This window comes from Crinia signifera, chromosome 4 (genome assembly GCF_055691185.1).
Source record: "Crinia signifera chromosome 4, ASM5569118v1, whole genome shotgun sequence".
NCBI lineage: Eukaryota > Metazoa > Chordata > Amphibia > Anura > Myobatrachidae > Crinia > Crinia signifera.
This window is the reverse complement of record NC_139220.1, coordinates 55164734-55183233: the sequence shown is the minus strand read 5'-3', so window position 1 is coordinate 55183233 and position 18500 is coordinate 55164734. Positions and strand designations below refer to the sequence as shown.

General features: G+C 44.2%; 1 protein-coding gene across 4 annotated transcripts in view; it reads left to right on the top strand.

Annotated features, from left to right (window-relative positions):
• The window catches only part of DOCK2 (dedicator of cytokinesis 2), a 707149-nt gene that overhangs the window by 209803 nt on the left and 478846 nt on the right, over positions 1-18500 (top strand). For all 4 annotated transcript variants that reach the window (XM_083181781.1, XM_083181779.1, XM_083181780.1 and 1 more), the window contains exon 23: positions 15086-15194. In XM_083181781.1, the coding sequence (XP_083037907.1) occupies positions 15086-15194 (109 nt within the window). The remainder of the gene's footprint in view (positions 1-15085; positions 15195-18500) is intronic.

The window sequence follows — 18500 nt, the reverse complement described above, 5'->3', positions numbered from 1 at the left end:
GTAAAATTCAAGGCAGATAACACCATATGTGGTCCTTTCCAGGACAGCAGCAGAATTACATTGGCAAATGTTGATTGATTTGGATGGGAAGTAAGCAACACGCAGGAGCCGGTAAACGAGGCGATGCATGCAGGGAAATTGTTAATGTTTGTTAAGGAAACTGGTGCTATTGGAACTTTACTGACTACAGGCATACTTTTACAGTTTTCAATCACATTTCATAATATATTAATTGGCACACCATTAATTGGATACAAAATTGAAGCTTTATTTATAAGTTATGTATTGAACTTGTACTGCTTCAGACATCAGAGTGCGTTTCGTAAGTGGTGGTGATAACCCATCCAGACGCTCTGTCGCTTGTGGCTGGTGGGACTCGAGCAGGCGACCACTGGTGGGTGCCATGGCTCCACACTCTAAACTCTGGATAGAACACAGACTCACAGGTAGGCAGACACACTATGAGGTTTAATAAATACACAAGTAGGAATGTGGAAAAGAAACACGGTGCTAAAAGACATGCTTGCAAATCAGCCTCTTTCTCCTGAATATGAGGCTTCTACACACTCCTATACTTTCTGAGCTTTGGGCCTGATTAATATTTTTAAATAAAGCATGAAAGCAAGCAACTGTCCTAAACCATGCTGCACTGCAGGTGGGGCAGATGCACCAGATGCAGAGAGAGTTGGATTTGGGTGAGATGTGTTTAAACTGATATCGAAATTACAGTGTAAAAATAACACTCTTTAACATTTTGGGCTACATGCAAAAGCAGCCAGTATTTACGTGCATAGGAAATAAAATGTATTTACTCCTCCATGGCAACATGGTTTGTTCCAGACACAAAGGGCCATTCCAGACCGCTCGGGGAGAGTGCCACGGCGGCTGTGTGACATCACCGCCAACACGGCTAGCTAGGCTGCGCGGCTATGGGGCAGCCAGTGATGTATGAGCGCTTTTCTATGCAGCAAAGCCCTTACACTTTAGTAATGTGCCCACCAATTTTTTCAGGCGCATCGTGGGGCAGGACCTAATGTGTGGGGCGGCCTTCCCTGTGCTGGGCGCCCCCAGTCCATAGCCTAGAACCGCAAGTTGTAGTTTTGCGAAGTTTCGCAAAACTTCAACTGACTCCAGGCCCAGTATGAGGTTTCCTAAATGTGAGTTTGTTGCCCATAGCAGCCAATCAGATTATAGGCATTATCTTCTAGAAGCAGCTAAAAAATGTTAAGTAGAATCTGCTATGGGCAACATCTTCACTTCTAAAAACCCTCATTTTAGTAAATATACCCCTAAGACGCTCAGCAATTTCCCTCAAGTTAAGTCCCTTCCCTTTGCTGACAGCCTTTGGCACTACTCAGGCCCCCGCATGACCAGAAAGGTAGACAATCATTTACAGTACCCACGTATAGGGGTGCTGGTCAACAGGAAAACCCCCATAGGGGCACACCTGCAATTCACAAATGGTCAAAATGCTTAAATATTACATTTTATTGATAATACTGATAATATAGGTTCCCAAACATTTTTGAATCACGGCACTATAGAGTATCAGAATTACTTTCATGACCACAAATTTCTTAAGAAATATAGAAAAATAATAAATTAAGTGTTAAGTAGCCCATACCTTAAAATACCTTTACATTATTTAAACGAAAACCCTTATCTAAAATAATTGAGACGACACCAAATAACTCACGCGGACAAGAAATAACCACACTGACACCGAGAGTTAAATTTAAAAGGTCAGAGGAATATTTATTGAAGACCTTGTAGCTAACTAGAAAAAATTTGGGTTTGAATTTGGATTTTGAGTCCCTAACTTTAAACTAAAGGTTGGAGGATGGCAAAGACTAAGCCGCTACCAACACGCCAGCCCAGTCAACTTGATATACGTAAAAAACTGCAGGAGGGGTTCACCACCGCCTCCTAATGGCACAACCTGCATCGTGAGGGTCTCACCACCCCCTAACCTGGCTGAGCCCTTAGCGGACGGTCCCGCAGGGGAACGCCCCCTGTCCACCCGCATGGGAAGGACCACCCGCCGTCCTACGAAGGGGATGGTGCCCCACGATGACCGCTTGTGCCCCCCCTTTGACCGCTGGCTGGTAGCGACTTCCCGCCATGCTGGCTGGAAAGCCACAAAATAAAATTCTTTGCAGAACCGCTTCTGCAAAACCACCAAAATTACTCACAGGGATATACCATCCCTCTAGTGAGCCCGTTCATGGGGAGGGAGGGAGGGCTTCAAAATGGTAACAAGAAGGATGAGGTCACATGATCATCTGCCCTATATAACCTTTGACTGGCTACTCCCACTAAACCCCTGATAGGTCCCTGCCTAAATCACCAGCTTGTATCCAGGCAGAAAAACCAGACTAAGTTTTTTCTATCCTGCTGAACTTTCTATGAACCTAAGTCAGGGCTCTTATATGGTTTCTGGCTTATGCAGCCTTCACCCACTCTTATATGTGATCCTTAGGGTCAAATATGTGATGAGGAACAGAATTCGCTTCAGTTTGTCCAAATAATTTATGATTGTAAGCAACAAACACTGGTATTGTCTATTGCTGGGGTAGCCAACCCTAGTCCTCGAGAGCTACCAACAGTGTATGTTTTGCAGGTCTCCTCACAGAATCACAAGTGAGCTAATTAGCTACATCTGTGTATCTTTTAAAATGTGTCAGTGATTAATTAGTGCAGCTGTGCAGCAGCTAGGTTGTCTGGAAAATGTGCACTGTTGGTAGCTCTCGAGGGCTAGGGTTGGCTACCACTGGTCTATTGCATTGAACATACATTTGAATTGGTTCTGAGCCCCCAAACCAAAGCACCCCTGTAAGCGTGGCGAGCGCAGCGAGCCCTGTGAGGGGACGCGTAAAATGAGCCAAAAGCGTGGCAAGCCCCACGAGGGGATGCGGATTACTTGACGTGTATTCCGCGTCCACTCGCCATGCTTTGGGCACGTTTTACAGGTGCGCTCGCCGCGCTTTGTGCTCGGTGGCTCGCTGCGCTCACCACACTTTATAAATTCAACTCCACGCTGACGTGGATAGTGGGGGTATGAACAGGTCGGGAGGACGCCTACCGCATCCCGTTGTGGGGCTTGCTACACTCGACACGCTTCGGGATGGCGTGGATAGTGGGGGTTTGAAATGGAGGCATTTGCCAGTATGTAACATGGAGCACTGGCAAATGTGTCCTTTATTGTGCATGAGACGCACTTGCGCCTGCACCCCCCTGTGTGCACGAGATGCACATGCGCTACAGAACCCCTAACCCTGACAGTCTCCCTGAAGCGGACATGGGCAGGGTTGCCGTACCCTGCCACACAAATTACTGAGACGCACAAGCGTATGAGACGCATGTGCGTCTCAGGCAGATGGAGCGCTTCTCCGCCGGTGCCTGCATGATCGCCTCTCCGCCGGCATCCGCCAGCGCAGGGGATCTGGCGGTTACCGGCGCTGTGTGAGAGGCACTTACTAGGCTTGCCAGGGAAGCCGGGGACAGAGCTGCAGCTTGCGGGGACAGTACGGTGACTATGCTGCCTGACGGGGACACTACCGTATGCTGACTATGCAGGGCTGCCACTGGGACACTACGCTAACTATGCTAGGCTGCCGTTGGGCTACACTGACAGTGTAGCGTGACGCCGTTACTCTACACAAGTACCTGTATTTCTTCTAGAATTACTGTGCAGGGCCAATGTGGAATTTGAACAAGTTCCACCTCACCATTAGAGGTGGTGAAACTCAAGTCCCCCCCCCCCCCCCACACACACACACTTTAATGTGGCCCCTGCAGTATAGTCTACGTTGTGCTATTGTGTTTGAAATATATGTCAAGTTAAAGTATGCCTTCTCAGCTCATTTCTGGACAATCAAAGCACTAATGGTTCACAACAAGCCGTTCCTCTCCAGCTATATTGCTCAACATCTAATGTATTTAACGTTATTATAAACATTTCTTAATTAGTTATCATTTCAAATAATGCATATCTTTGGGCGGTCATCTGCAATGTATAATTCTTCCTAGGCATTAATTTATGTGCAGCCTTTTAGTTTCAGGTCAAAAGAAAGTAACACAAATCTAATTGTTTTATGGTAAATTAGATCAGTTCACATCCAATAAATTATGCATGAGCAGCATTAATCATAGGCAGATTTACTGCATATAAACCCTGCTTCTTGATTTCTCTTGATATTTGAAGTACCTCAGCTAGTTTAGTACAGTAATATTGCCGCGTTTCAGATGTACCTGGAAATACCTCTTTCATCTATGAGCAGAAAATATATTGCGGAAGTCAATGAACATCTGACATGTTGTAAATGTGGTTAGCCAATGACTGGCAATAGAGGAGTGTGCTAGTGTGCTGACTCAAGTCTTCAAGTCCTCCAGGGAGGCTTCATACCCTATTCTAAGATGGCTGTCAATATCACTATTGAGCATGTGCAGGGGCCATCTAGTCTTTGAGTGTATTAAAGCACCACAGCTGAAGACACCTGTCTTCCATTTAGCTCCAGAGATACCTGTGATTAGCTGCAGTCCACAATGAGTCCAGTGTTTTTGCACCACTACCCATTGTCTACATACACTCACCTGCTGGGGATCTTTATGACACAATTGGGCAGATGTACAGTATTAAGCCTGGTAAAGTAATAAAATTGAAGGTGATAATGTTTGGTGTGCTATCGCCTTCCATTTTATCACTTTACCAGGCTTAATACATCTGCCTCCCTGTCCGCTGAAGTTCCACGCCATGTGTAGCAAAAGCTGCTGTCTTGCAATAAATAAACACCACTGTTTAGGTAACTGGGCTGTTCATCCTTCAATGTGTATTTTGTGCAGAAAATAATGTTTGGCCATCACATACTGTATATGGAAGTGTATGGCCTTGTCTTACAGAGATCCTGCTGTTCATATAATACTGTCTATAGGCATCTTATTCTAAAATAGATGATAGGAGTTTTATTATTGTTCACACACAGTGGCAAAAACTGTTTTCCCATTTGAAAAAAGAGATACAAAAAATGAATGTAAAATTAATTTTGGTTAAACTAAGCTTAAAGCAAAATACAAGAAATATATAACCCTGCAACTCAAATATATTGTCTGTTTAAAAAGCAAAATTTACGTGCAAGTTTAATTATCATTTATATACTTTTGTATAAGAAATATAAATGTTCTCCCTCAACCATACATCCTTTTAACTGTACATATATTTGTAGAAGGCCTTATTATTATAAATACTGCTGTATGTACTGTATTTACATTTTCTTCCCCTGTATGGTATCCCCTATGTAATGTCCCCCTTACATGAATTCATGAAGCCAATCCTGCCATTGATCACAGTTCTGGATAATTAAATTAGTTCAGTCCTCGTTCAGAGATCCATAGTACAAAAATACAGACATCTCTATTGCTGTCAGCTTTCCAGTGCCAATCATATACTGTTTATATAATACTTCTGTGAAGTCAGTCCCTTCTCCAACATGCATGTGCAGTGGTATCTGGGGCATGTGCTGCTGCCAGTGTCTTTCACTGTAGGAAGACCAGAAAGGCCAGTAGATAATTAAGAAATGGGGGACAGGGGTAGATAGAGGAAGGGTTGGGGCAGAACTCTGGCATAAAGGAACGGAACAGTACTGAATGGTAACGGAGAAGCAGGCAGAGCCTGAGGTGAGTAAGGTGGTAAATAGTGGGGGGTAAGATGTAACGGAATAGCAGAGGTCCTCAACTCTGAAGTCTCCAACGCACCCTTGAAACAACAACCCCACCCCCCCCCCCTCCACCCAACAACCCCACCCTCCTCCTTGCATGCACCAATGAGGTTGTCTCACTCCACAATTTCACTTTCAGCTCTGCATCAAACATTTACATTATAAGAGCCATTTCCAACCAAAACATGTTTGTACTGCTGAATGCCACTGAATGAAATCCCACTTCATTGTTGGGTGTGGTATAGGGTACCGACAGTCGGGATCCCGACAGTCATTAGCCCGACGTTGGGATCCCGACTGCCTGGACTCAGACAGCATGGTGAGTGCAACAAAGCCCCTTGCGGACTCGCTGCACTCGCCACGCTGCGGGCATGGTAGCTCGCTACGCTCGCCACCTATTCTATTCTCTCTCTATGGCGGTTGTGGACCCCCACGAGGGAGAATAGCGGGTGGTTATCGCTGCGGGCACGGTAGCTCGCTATGCTCGCCACCTATTCTATTCTCTCTCTATGGTGGTTGTGGACCCCCACAAGGGAGAATAGCGGGTGGTTGTCGGGCACCCGTCAATCAGAGTTTTGACAGTCGGGATCCCGACGTCGGGTAAATGACTGTCGGGACCGCATCCGGCACCCTTCATTGTTGACTGTCTCATTTTCAATTTATTGGTCTATTCATATAGCTACCCTCTTCAAGCACACTTCTGCTCCCTTTCTGCAATCTACTGTTTCACCCAAGTGAATTTGTCATCATTAGAATGGTTCAATTTCAGTGGCAAGCATATACTATAACCACACACCACACTCTCTCTCCCAAAAAATACAATACTTGTTAAAACCAGTATATATTTTCATTTCTTTATTTACAGTTTCTTATATGGCGCAACATATTCCGTTGTGCTTTACAATTGGAAACAACAGTGATTAAACAAACTGGGTAGATACAAACCAACATGGAGGTAGGAAGGCCATGCTCGCAAGTTTACAATCTTTAGGAATAATAGGAGAGATACATAAGGATAGAATTCCATAGCATGGCAGTCCCATCAGATTAGTCCTGATGGGATGCAATTAGATATGAATGCTACTGGAGGTTGTGTGGGGGTTCCGGAATATGATGAGCTTGCCTGAAGAGGTGAGTTTATATATGGGAGCATTTGTAAACATGTTTTTATCTTTTGGATATACTGGTGCTTTGGATACTGCTATTTTTTATGACACAATATCACAATAACATGATTACACTGGGGTTTTTTCATATATTTTTTTAAATATTTTTTTCTAAATGTCTCCTCGCTGTTGTAATTCTCTATCTGTGGAACAGCTGATTGCTGTGCAGTCTTCTGTCACTGTCCCGCCGGCGGATAGTGAGTAGTGATGATGCACGTTTCGCCTCCTGTCGGCTTGATCACATCGAGTGACGTATGCCGGGCTGGATTCTGTAAAGTAGCTTGTGTCGGGAAACTCCCCCATCAGGAATATAACAGTGATAGGTTGTGATTGACATCCAGTCTGGGAGTTCCTGTGTGGGAGTATCATTTCCCTCATTTTGTATAGTGTGGGCCAAATTAGACCGGGGATCAAACTGAACTATAATGTCCACTTTAATTATTAGCTTGGCAAAGTGATCAGTGCCAGAGAAGTTTCATTCTCAAAGGGGCTCCAAATATTAAGTACAAATTTTGACTTTTAATGTGTGCCGGCTTCGTCAGTCCGTGCTAAGAAACTTTATACAAGGTTGAGCTCAGCAGATCAAGCCAGTTTTTGCTGGGTTAATATATGGAAGACAGTGAGGAGATATATTAACAGCCATTACAGCAGTATATGTCAGGACGTGTGTCCGACATATCCGACATGTGTCGATAAGGTAAATCCTATGATGGCATGTGGGAAGTGACCACTGGCTTAAAATAGCGATCTGTAAATTATGTGACACTATATAGCATATGGAGAATGGCCACTGGCTTATGATCAGGATCTGTCATTTTTGCGGTTTCTAAATATATGTAAGTTTTGGCGGTACTCTTTACCTAGCACGGTGCCCATCGCGGGCATCGCGGCCATCAAATGCACTAAAAAACGGGTGCGACGCGATGCCCGCGATGCCCGCGATTTCCCATAGGGAACAATGTTAAAAGTGTGATTGGACGCGATTTTACTGTTCAATGCCTCAATGCCCGCGATTTTTCCATAGAAAACAATGTTAAATGGGCCACAGAGCCCAAATAGTCCCCCTGAAGTGTGAAATGGCCCCCACAATTGTTAACGCCACCCCACGATCAACGTGAACCCGAAGCGTGGCGAGCGCAGCGAGCCCGCGAGGGGCGGCGGTACGCGTCCTCCGACCTTTTCATACCCCCACTATCCACGTCGGCGTGGAGTTGAGAATAGAATAGTGTGGCGAGCGCAGCGAGCCACCTAGCCCGAAGCGTGGCGAGCGCATCGAGCCCCGCGAGGGGACGTGGATACCTTCACAGGTAAACGCGTCCCTTCGCGGGCTTCACAGGTATCCGCGGCCCCTCGCGGGGCTCGCTGCGCTCGCCACGCTTCGGGCTCGGTGGCTCGCTGCGCTCGCCACACTATTCTATTCTCAACTCCACGCCGACGTGGATAGTGGGGGTATGAAAAGGTCGGAGGACGCGTACCGCCGCCCCTCGCGGGCTCGCTGCGCTCGCCACGCTTCGGGTTCACGTTGATCGTGGGGTGGCGTTAACAATTGTGGGGGCCATTTCAGACTTCAGGGGGACTATTAGGGCTCTGTGGCCCATTTAACATTGTTTCCTATGGAAAAATCGCGGGCATTGAACAGTAAAATCGCGTTCAATCACACTTTTAACATTGATCCCTATGGGAAATCGCGGGCATCGCGTCGCACCCGTTTTTTTTAGTGCATGCGATGGCCGCGATGCCCGCGATTTTTTACCCCAGATGACCGCGATGGACATCGTGGGCGCCGTTCTAGGTAAAGAGTACCATTTTGGCATTGAGTCAGACTTACTCTGTCTGCATTCTGTTCAGGTTTAGTTACAGGGAAACCCTGAATCTGTACAGGGTCATTGATAAGTGTTTATGTGTCTATGGTGCAGTGTAAAAATAATAAAAATACATATAAATAAATAAATAAAATTTACCCAGATTTTGCAGAAATAAGCCGTATAGTAAGGATTGCCTTTCTTGGGATATGTCTTCTGGTATCGTGGGATCCAAATGTGTAGCCGGTAAGGAATCGTAGGATTAGGATCTGTCAATTTTGCGGTTGTTTTTATGGCGAATTTGTGCTGTTTGGCGAATTTTTGTCTAAAACGGTGAATCACCCTATTCAATGACCACATGGCGAATACATTTGAAGGTTTTTTTCGCCATGATTCACCGAGTAGCAATCGCTATCTTTTTATGGAGAAGTGGAATGTGAACTTTTAAAATAAAATATTTTGTTTTTTACATTTGGTGTCAAAAAATCAGGAATTTTATTCTGAGGAGGGGCATGCTATTTTTATTCATGTGCTGTAAGCACATGAATATATATTTAATTTAAAAAAAAAAAATATATATATATATTTTTTTTACACAGCAGCCAGCAGGGGGCGCCGGAGCCGAGCCGCTCATTACATATTCATATATTCACTGCACCCGATTGTTACGATCGGGTGTAGTGAATAAACGCGGTCCCCTGCTGGCACCCCCGGGGGGCAGCCTGTGCTGCCTGGCACCCGGGGAGCCCACCTCCCCCCCACATACGCTCTGGGGCAGGTAGAGAGACTTCCATCTCTCTGCCTGCCACCGTCCTCAGGCTCCCTGCGGCGTTCGCCGCAGGAGCTCATATTCGCCGGTCAGGGGCAGCGAGCCCCTGACTCGTTGAATACCGGAGCCGGCGAGGCTCCGGAACGTGGCGAATGTGCAGCGAATCCTAAAAAGGATTCGCTGCACCTCGCAGGTATTCACATTGAATACCGCCCATTGTCTCAGACTTAAGCCCTGTACACATGCATCGATTTTTCACGATTTTCGATTCGATTTTGCTTATAGAAGCAAAATCGAATCCTAAACTAAATCTAATGGTTTTTGTGTCACTTTCTATATTCCATTCGATGCGTGCTTCCATTTTCACATAATCAAATAGAAAAATCTACTGTGCAGCCAAGGAAATATAAAATTTGATCAAGTAAATCGATTATGTACAATGAATTCGATACCTAATGCAAAAGTACAGACCTAATGCCAAATCGAATGGAAAGATCTAATGCCAGATCTAATAGAAAATCGAATCTAACATTGAATCAAAAGCAAATCGATGTGTGTGTACAGGGCTTTACTCTGTCTGCATTCTGTTCAGGTTTAGTTACATTGAAACCTTGAATCTGTACAGGGTCATTGGTAAGTATGGTATTTCTGTGTCTACGGTGAGGTGTAACCTGCGTGTGATAATACAAATAAATATAAATAAAAATAAATATAAAAATAATAAGAAATATAATATTAAAAAAATAAATATAAAAATAATAATACATAAATATAATTCACCCAGACTTTGCAGAAATGAGCCATTGGGTAAGGATTGCCTATCTTAGGATATGTCTTTGAGTATCGTGGGGTCCAAGTATATAGCCGGTAAGGAATCGTAGGATCCAATAATTTTTGCAGGTGAACTATGTTTTTTTGTCTACGCAGGCTATGTTGGCTCATAGCATGGGTTGGCTATTGATGGTTCCTGAGAGAGATATGTTAGAGCATAGTGGTGCGTGTTGGTATCTGACTATGCCAAGCCTTCAGTCATTTGCAGTGTTGTGCCACAAAGTAAGAGTTTGTTAAGAAAGTGTGTTAAGGGTTAAATTGTGAATGAAAATTACCCACCAGTGATGAAATTAAATTATTAGGGTGTGAAGATTATGTATTTAAGTATAAATATATGTGTGAGTGTAAGTTAGAGTGTAAATATACTGGTATTCACCAGTGAAGAAATGAGACTAATACATTTTAGTGTGAAGGAATTTTACAGTTATTGTTGTCCCAAATTCTAGTGTGGGACATGTGGTAATATTGTAGGTGAAGGGGGATACTGGGTGGTCAAATATCTGGAAGAAGAAATTAGTGACCTGAGGTGTATTGGGTGAACCCTAGTTTCTGTGAGGCGACAGACCAAAAATAAATGAAAAGTGAGCGTGTCCAATCAAAAATAATCAAGAAGTGAAATAATGTGGGTTCGGAGCTGCCATGGTGTTAAGTGTTTTTAAAGAAAAGAACTGTAATTAATGTGCTCATTGAGTCCATCCAGGGCCAGGGCTCCCAGTTCAAAGGTCCAGAAGCTTTCACGTTTGAGGAGTTCCTATGTCATATCTCCCCCTCTGATGCCTAGATGTATTTTCTCAAGACCAAATGCTCTGAAATAGTTGGTGTTGCCTTTGTGCTTGAAATGGAAATGTTTTGCTACTGTGGTGAGCTGTTTCATTCTTTTTCTGTCCTGTTCCGCGTTTCTTATGGTTCCCAGGTATTCCAGGCTCCTGCAATTGTGGACATAGGTACGTTGGAATGACATCAAGGATGTTGAAACAACGGATACTGAAATACCTGGGAACCATAAGAAATGCAGAACAGGACAGAAAAAGAATGAAACTCATTGAGAAACAGAGGCAGTCTTAAGGTGGCCATACATCAGAAAGATATTGTACCTAATCATACAATCTCAATTGATTGTAAGATGGATTGTATGCAGATTGTGTGCACATCTTGTGTACACAATCATACAACCAATCAGCAGATGGATTGTTTGACTGATTGTATGATGGATTGTATGCAGATTGTGTGCACATCTTGTGTACACAATCATGCAGCAGATGGATTGTATGACTGATTGTATGATGGATTGTGAGTAGATTGTGTGTCCAAAAACCACCAAGGACTGACGGGGATTTCAAGGGAAATTGGACACAATCATGAGCGCAATCGATCTTAAGATCGATCTTTCTGATGTATGGCCAGCTTAACACCATGCAATGGTATTACAACAACAGGGTCCCACTGCAACCTATTAATCAACAGCAGAAGTGTCTACCTTTTTCTCCCTATCCTTACCTGACCCTGCTGCCCAGCCAAAATCCTCTCATCCCAAGTCCAGTGCACGTCTGTATGACCTGGAGACAGCAGAAAATTTGGCCAGAGGATAAAGGACCAGAATACTTTACTAGACAGATTTATACTGCATATTACCAACCTACCTAGGGCTATACTTATCTTCAATATGACATGATAATGTGTATGGTATAAATCAAAAACACCTCTTAAAGGCTCCAGCACCCTATTTGTAAAAGTCGACACCCTGTGTCGACACCCAACCCGGCATACAAATATCAGGTTGGAAACAGGGAGAAGGGGTGTCTTATCACATTCTTCTGGGCAATCAGAACATATAAGATGATTGGGAACAGGAAAAAGGATTATTTCTTTGTTACAATTATCCAAACTGTTGCAAATTGTTTTGCATTTAGCAATATAGAAATCTATTAATTAATCAGCATTACCTGTCACTCACGACTCTCCCTTTTTCTTTCTATCATACACAAAACATCTAACAAGCAGTCTTTATCTCTAGTGGGAATAAAACCCAAACTGATATATTAGTAAATATCTAATTGACTCATTACTTCAATTTGCCTCTAACGAGCCCTAGTTAAAACTGGCCTTGGCCCCACTAGGCCCACATCCTTTTACTAACTGGTTCCATTGTGGAACCAATTTCCAGCAGCACAGCGTATAATTAAAAAGCTCCCTGCTTGACTGGACAACCCAAATCTCCAGTACATTGCATATTTTTTCAAAAAAGATCACTGCATACAATTTTGGGTCATGATGCCACAGGCTTAATTGTCCTATTTTTCTTAAAGTATATAAACCAATAAAAGTTACATTTTATTATATTTCACAACCACATGTTTCCCCCCCAAAAGAGTCTTCTTTTTCTTCTTTACTTACCTACTACTGTACTCCTGTAGGTATCATGAGCATACAGTATGCTTTGAAAATTACTTCAGTTACAAAATAAATAACCATGTGAACTGTGTGAATTTAATACAGATTCTCCACATGCAACACATTTTGAAATATAGAGATGGGTTGGCCTATTTTCTTCATGACCGCCGCTTACAGTGTTTCAGCTTTCCAAGTAAATTGCTGTCTTCCAAGGACCAACTCCTGTCTTAAATCTGCTCATCTGTAGCAGACACATTGTTTTACTGATGTTCTGCAAAAGAAATGGACTGTATACTGTACATTGAAAGATGTGAACAAATGCTTCACAAATAAAATAAGACCGGATAACATTACCCATTTCAATCCTGTGCAGCTCCTGTTTTTACACATTTATCTTACAGTGTCAAGAAGAGTCTTCTTTTTTTTCTTTACTTACCTATGACTTTTCGACTCAGGGGAGCACCACCAACTTAAAAATACTTGTCCCAATCTGGGATCTAGATGCTCTCATTAGTTAGTTAAAGACTGCTCAGGTCAAATCCCACTATGGGGAGGAGAGGCCTCACTTGACCTCCCTCAACCATGTGGGGAAAACCCAGTGCGGAATCCAAAAAAACACATCCTTTATCCGAGAGTACAGTAGTGTAATGTGGTCATGCAATGTGGAATTCTAGATGGAAAGCCTGACATTGCCTGGCTTTTTATTTTTCTGTGTCTGCACCCCCACTTTCCCTCTCGCACCCATACACATTTTGAGCCTGATTCTTGTTGGTTTGGAACAGGGCAGCGGGTGACATTAAGGCGATCGCTAAGCAGCTAATGACTGCTGCATAGCGAGCGTTACAGAATAACCCCCTTTCTTTTCTTCTCCCCGACATCCCACTCTCTCTCTTTCCCTGACACCTTTTTCCACCACTCCACTCTTTCTCCCCCTGACACTTTTCCTGCCTTCATTCTCCCGCCTTTTTCTCTGTCTTCCCTACCCCAACACCTTTCTTAAGACTATTTCTTCTCTCTCCTCCACTTTCATCACGGCACCCACTCATTTTCTAATGCTCTCATCTGAAACCAAGGGTAGCAGTCAAAGTTTATACTTTCATTACATTCTGGCATGCATATATCAGTTATGTATATCAGCAATTTATTTTATTATATACATTTACTGTTTACTACTGTATACGTACAACAGAGGCTCATCCATCAAAACACATATGCTGTACAAACGGTGCAAGCAAATATATCTATAAAGGGGTGATGTTTGCTGAATAATTTGATAGCACTTTTAGGTATTCTCTGCAGTTCGGCTGCTTCTTCCTTAAAATAATGTGCCTGTTCCATAGCAGATATTGATTCGTTTTCAGGAATACTGGCATGAATGTTTAATGTTATTTGCTGCATGGCAAAGGCCATAACAAAAGGAAAGAAGACTAAGAATCAAATATACACAGCTCACATTATTCTGCTGATAGTATCTGGATTCAGAGAAGTATATACAGCAGGCAGAAAGTCAGCCAAGGAGAAAGTGGTTTTTTTTTGTAATGTAAATGACATAGAGGCTACGTGAACTGATTCATTTAACACTGAGGTAACAAACTGAGAGCAGAGAGAGCTTAGACCTTACAAAATAAAAAAAATAACATATATTTCTTCTACTTCACTATATGTAGTCGCTGCCAAGCTCGCTGGCAGTCTGGAGAGATTTATGAGCACTGAATGCGGAGTTTTACAATACGGCGCTAACAGCCGTCTTGACTTTACTTTTAGAATTATGGCCCTTATATCACTTCCGGCAAATGGTTTGTAGTATCCTACTGAATCTGTATTCATGGTATGTAGTATACATCTTATACATCTAGCCAACACTTCAATTACTGATTCTCAGTTGCTTTTTTTTATAATTAGAGCCAATTTTGCTGAATTAAGTCTATCTATCTGTCCATCCATTCATATACATTAGATTTGATTGGTTGTAGATGATGAAGTTCATTGCACTCCATATATACCAAGTAACCGTTGAGTTACGCTCATAGAATGTAGTTAACAGGCTGGTATACTGTACTTTTAGGCGGCACTCGTAAGTTTCTGATAAACAGACAGAGAGAGAGAGAGAGAGAGAGAGGAAATCAATTGATGGTCGCACTCACCTCAAACAAACAGAACAAAGGCTGGGGTGTCATTCACAATATCTGGATTGGGTATCCATGTATGTGGGTCAAGAGTCCTAAGTCAACATTCATCAGGAACATTCTATTTATGAAAACAATATCACCTTTGTAGCAGATAATCACCCATGGTGTCCCAGCAGGTGTGCTACTCGACTCCACCTGGTAACAACAGGTCTGACAAATGCTTGTTTTGTAGAAACTGTTCACAATCTATTTTCTGACATTACAGTATGTATTATTTCATCAGGCTCTATGAAGGCAAAGAACAGACTGAATTTGAGGAGTCTATGAGAAAACTTTTTGAATCTATAAATAACCTAATGAAGTGTGAACACAAGACTACAATCCTACTTCAGGTTTGAATTCATTTGTTTCCTTTGTTGCATATTAGACATAGAAAAAAAGTGTATAAAAAATTTGTTCAGTTTTTTGCTCAATCCTTCTGGTCACCTGTGTTAACCCTTTAGCAATGAAATAATTTTTATAGGATAACTGATAACAAAAAGAGAGTTTGACTGGTCAGAATACTATTCTTGTTGCACAAATGCAGCCAGGTGGCAGGGGCCTATTTGTCATATTGGTTTGAGGGGTAGTCAGGTTATGAAGCGAGAGCAAAGTTTAAAAATAGGCACAGTATTGTATGTGTAGTATACGTTGTGGGGTTTTAGCATCAAACGGGTAGGCACAGGTGAGGATTTGGCACAGACTTAGACAGTGACATCACGGCTTGGGTCCAAAACAGGGCTTGCCTGAGTTTTATTGCAGCACTCAGAGCAAGAAACTAACAACAGCCTTTACACTTCAGGCAAAACAGAAAACAAAAACCTGCTCGTCTGAGCTCTAACTAAACAGAATAAACGTCCCTCTCTATACCAGGGCCACACTATGTGACACTGGACGCATACAGCAGATATAGATCAAGTAATGCAGTACTTACAGCTTGTCTCTCTCTAGCAGCAGCTTACTGCCTCCAACACCCAGGGAGAGAGAGAGAGACCTAAGGAGAGGGCTGACTCCTTTTTAAAGAATCAGGTGTTCTCCTGATTACCAGCCCAGGACAGAACACCCTTTGTAAGCCGGAGCTTACCACACAGATTGAAATAGCCTGCAGTCTATATGCCATAAGACAGGATTCTAGGGGAAAAGTACCTGCCGTCTATGACTTTCCCTGCCACTGTCTTACATACCCTCCCCCTCTGTTCGAACCTGTGGGGTCGGACACTGTCTGCCAACTGGCAGTATGTTCGGGATAGGGCATCGGCATTACCCTGAAGCCTTCCTGCTCTGTGTTCCACTGTAAATTTGAAATTTTGCAAATTGAGAAACCATCTCATGACCCTTGCATTTCTCTCTTTGGCTTGGTACATCCATGTAAGTGGGGAGTGGTCAGTGATTAATCTAAAGGAGCGTCCTAAGAGATAGTTCTTTAGGGATTCAAGGGCCCACTTGATTGCTAAGCACTCCCGCTCGACTATACTGTAGTTTCTCTCCGTAGGTGTGAGCTTCCTGCTCAAATATGTTACCGGGTGTTCCTCTCCACCAACTTCTTGGGAGAGGACAGCACCTAGTCCCACATCAGAAGCATCAGTCTGTACGACAAACTCTTTTTTAAAATCTGGAGTGATCAGGACTGGTTGATTACAAAGGGCCACTTTTAATTCTTGGAATGCCCTTTCAGCCTCTGGGTTCCAGCTGACCATAACTGCCCTACCTCCTTTGGTAAGATCGGTTAGGGGCGCTGCTATGGTTGCAAACTGGGGAATGAACCTACGGTAATACCCCAGAATTCCCAAAAAAGCCCTGACTTGTTTTTTTGTCGAAGGACGAGGCCAGTCTTGGATAGCCTCCACTTTATTTATTTGTGGCTTTATTATACCTCTCCCGATAACATACCCCAGGTAACGTTTTTGGACCTCCCCAGATATGGCCTGTCTACGCGCTTCTGGTACTCTATAGGGTTTTAAGCGTACCCGAACTCCAGGTTCGGTGACAATGTCATGTTTTATGGCTGTGGTGCGCCCTGGAAGTTCTGAGAACACATCATAATTCCTTTGTACTAACTCTTTAGTTTCCTGCTTCTGGGATTTGGACAGGGTCTCTGACACCCGCACCTCTGGGCTATCACTAGAGGGGGCACTTACAGCTGTCAAAGTCTCTCTGTCTTTCCAGGGTTTAATTAAGTTCACATGGTACAACTGTTCTGGCTTCCGTTTACCTGGTTGATACACTTTATAATTTACACTTCCCACTTTTTTATCTACCCGATACAGTAGATCCTGGTTAATGGCCATCTTTGGGAACTCTTTGTCAGCATTGGGGTATTGGGGCTCACCATTTATGTGGTTCTGGGGGGTTGGTATTGCGCTCCACTATTGGTACTGTGTGTTGCGGTGCAGCAGATTCTGGGTTCTTCCGCCTAATGAACCCTGGGGTGGATAATTGCAATATTTCTTGAATTGCGCACTCGCTGGTGTTGATGTGGACCTCTTGTTAATGCTAAACAAATGTATTGCAACAATTTTTAGTAAACAAATATGTATTTATTAATACTTAAAAGTGCATACACTCTATTGGTGCGGGGTTAATGGGGATGGGTAGGTCTCCCTGTTGTAATTTTGTCACAGGGACCTTCAAAGCTGCAGATCTCACTCTCGTGTCTTCTGCAGGTTGGTTTGGGGTATTGGGGTATTGCAGCTGTGCTGCAGGGTTAGGTTGGATGGTTCAGTAGACTCCCGTGGTTTGGCAATGCACGGGGTCTTTCTGTCTGTGCTGATTTTGGACAATGGGTGGGGGGTATGTGGGTAGCTTTTGCAAAGGCAAATCGGGGTTGTGGATGGGCAGCGGTAGTCCTTAGGTATCAGCGGGAGTCTCTCGCAGTGTAAAAGAAAGTCTATGAGGTCAAGGCAAGTGTATGGTGGTACCGGGGGCTGGCGTCCCTAACCCTCCGGTGGTGCACCGTGCACTTACCCGATACCTGGGCTTGCTTCCTGCAGGGGATGGAAACCGCGTCTTCTCCTTCGGTGTTCGCCGGCGTCCTCACTTCCTCGCGATAGCCGGCAGTGGATCCACACAGTTGTCTCCGTTCCTCGCGGCACTTCCGGGTTCGGCTTTGCGGCGTCGCCCGGGGTGTCGCGGGTCCCGTCGCTGTGTGTGCTCAACTCCTCCTGGAGGAGACTTGTGCAGTAGTGAGTGTGTGCAGGACTGGTGTCCTGTGGTCCAACGCGTTTCGGCACGTAAGTGCCCTTGACAAAGGCACTTACGTGCCGAAACGCGTTGGACCACAGGACACCAGTCCTGCACACACTCACTACTGCACAAGTCTCCTCCAGGAGGAGTTGAGCACACACAGCGACGGGACCCGCGACACCCCGGGCGACGCCGCAAAGCCGAACCCGGAAGTGCCGCGAGGAACGGAGACAACTGTGTGGATCCACTGCCGGCTATCGCGAGGAAGTGAGGACGCCGGCGAACACCGAAGGAGAAGACGCGGTTTCCATCCCCTGCAGGAAGCAAGCCCAGGTATCGGGTAAGTGCACGGTGCACCACCGGAGGGTTAGGGACGCCAGCCCCCGGTACCACCATACACTTGCCTTGACCTCATAGACTTTCTTTTACACTGCGAGAGACTCCCGCTGATACCTAAGGACTACCGCTGCCCATCC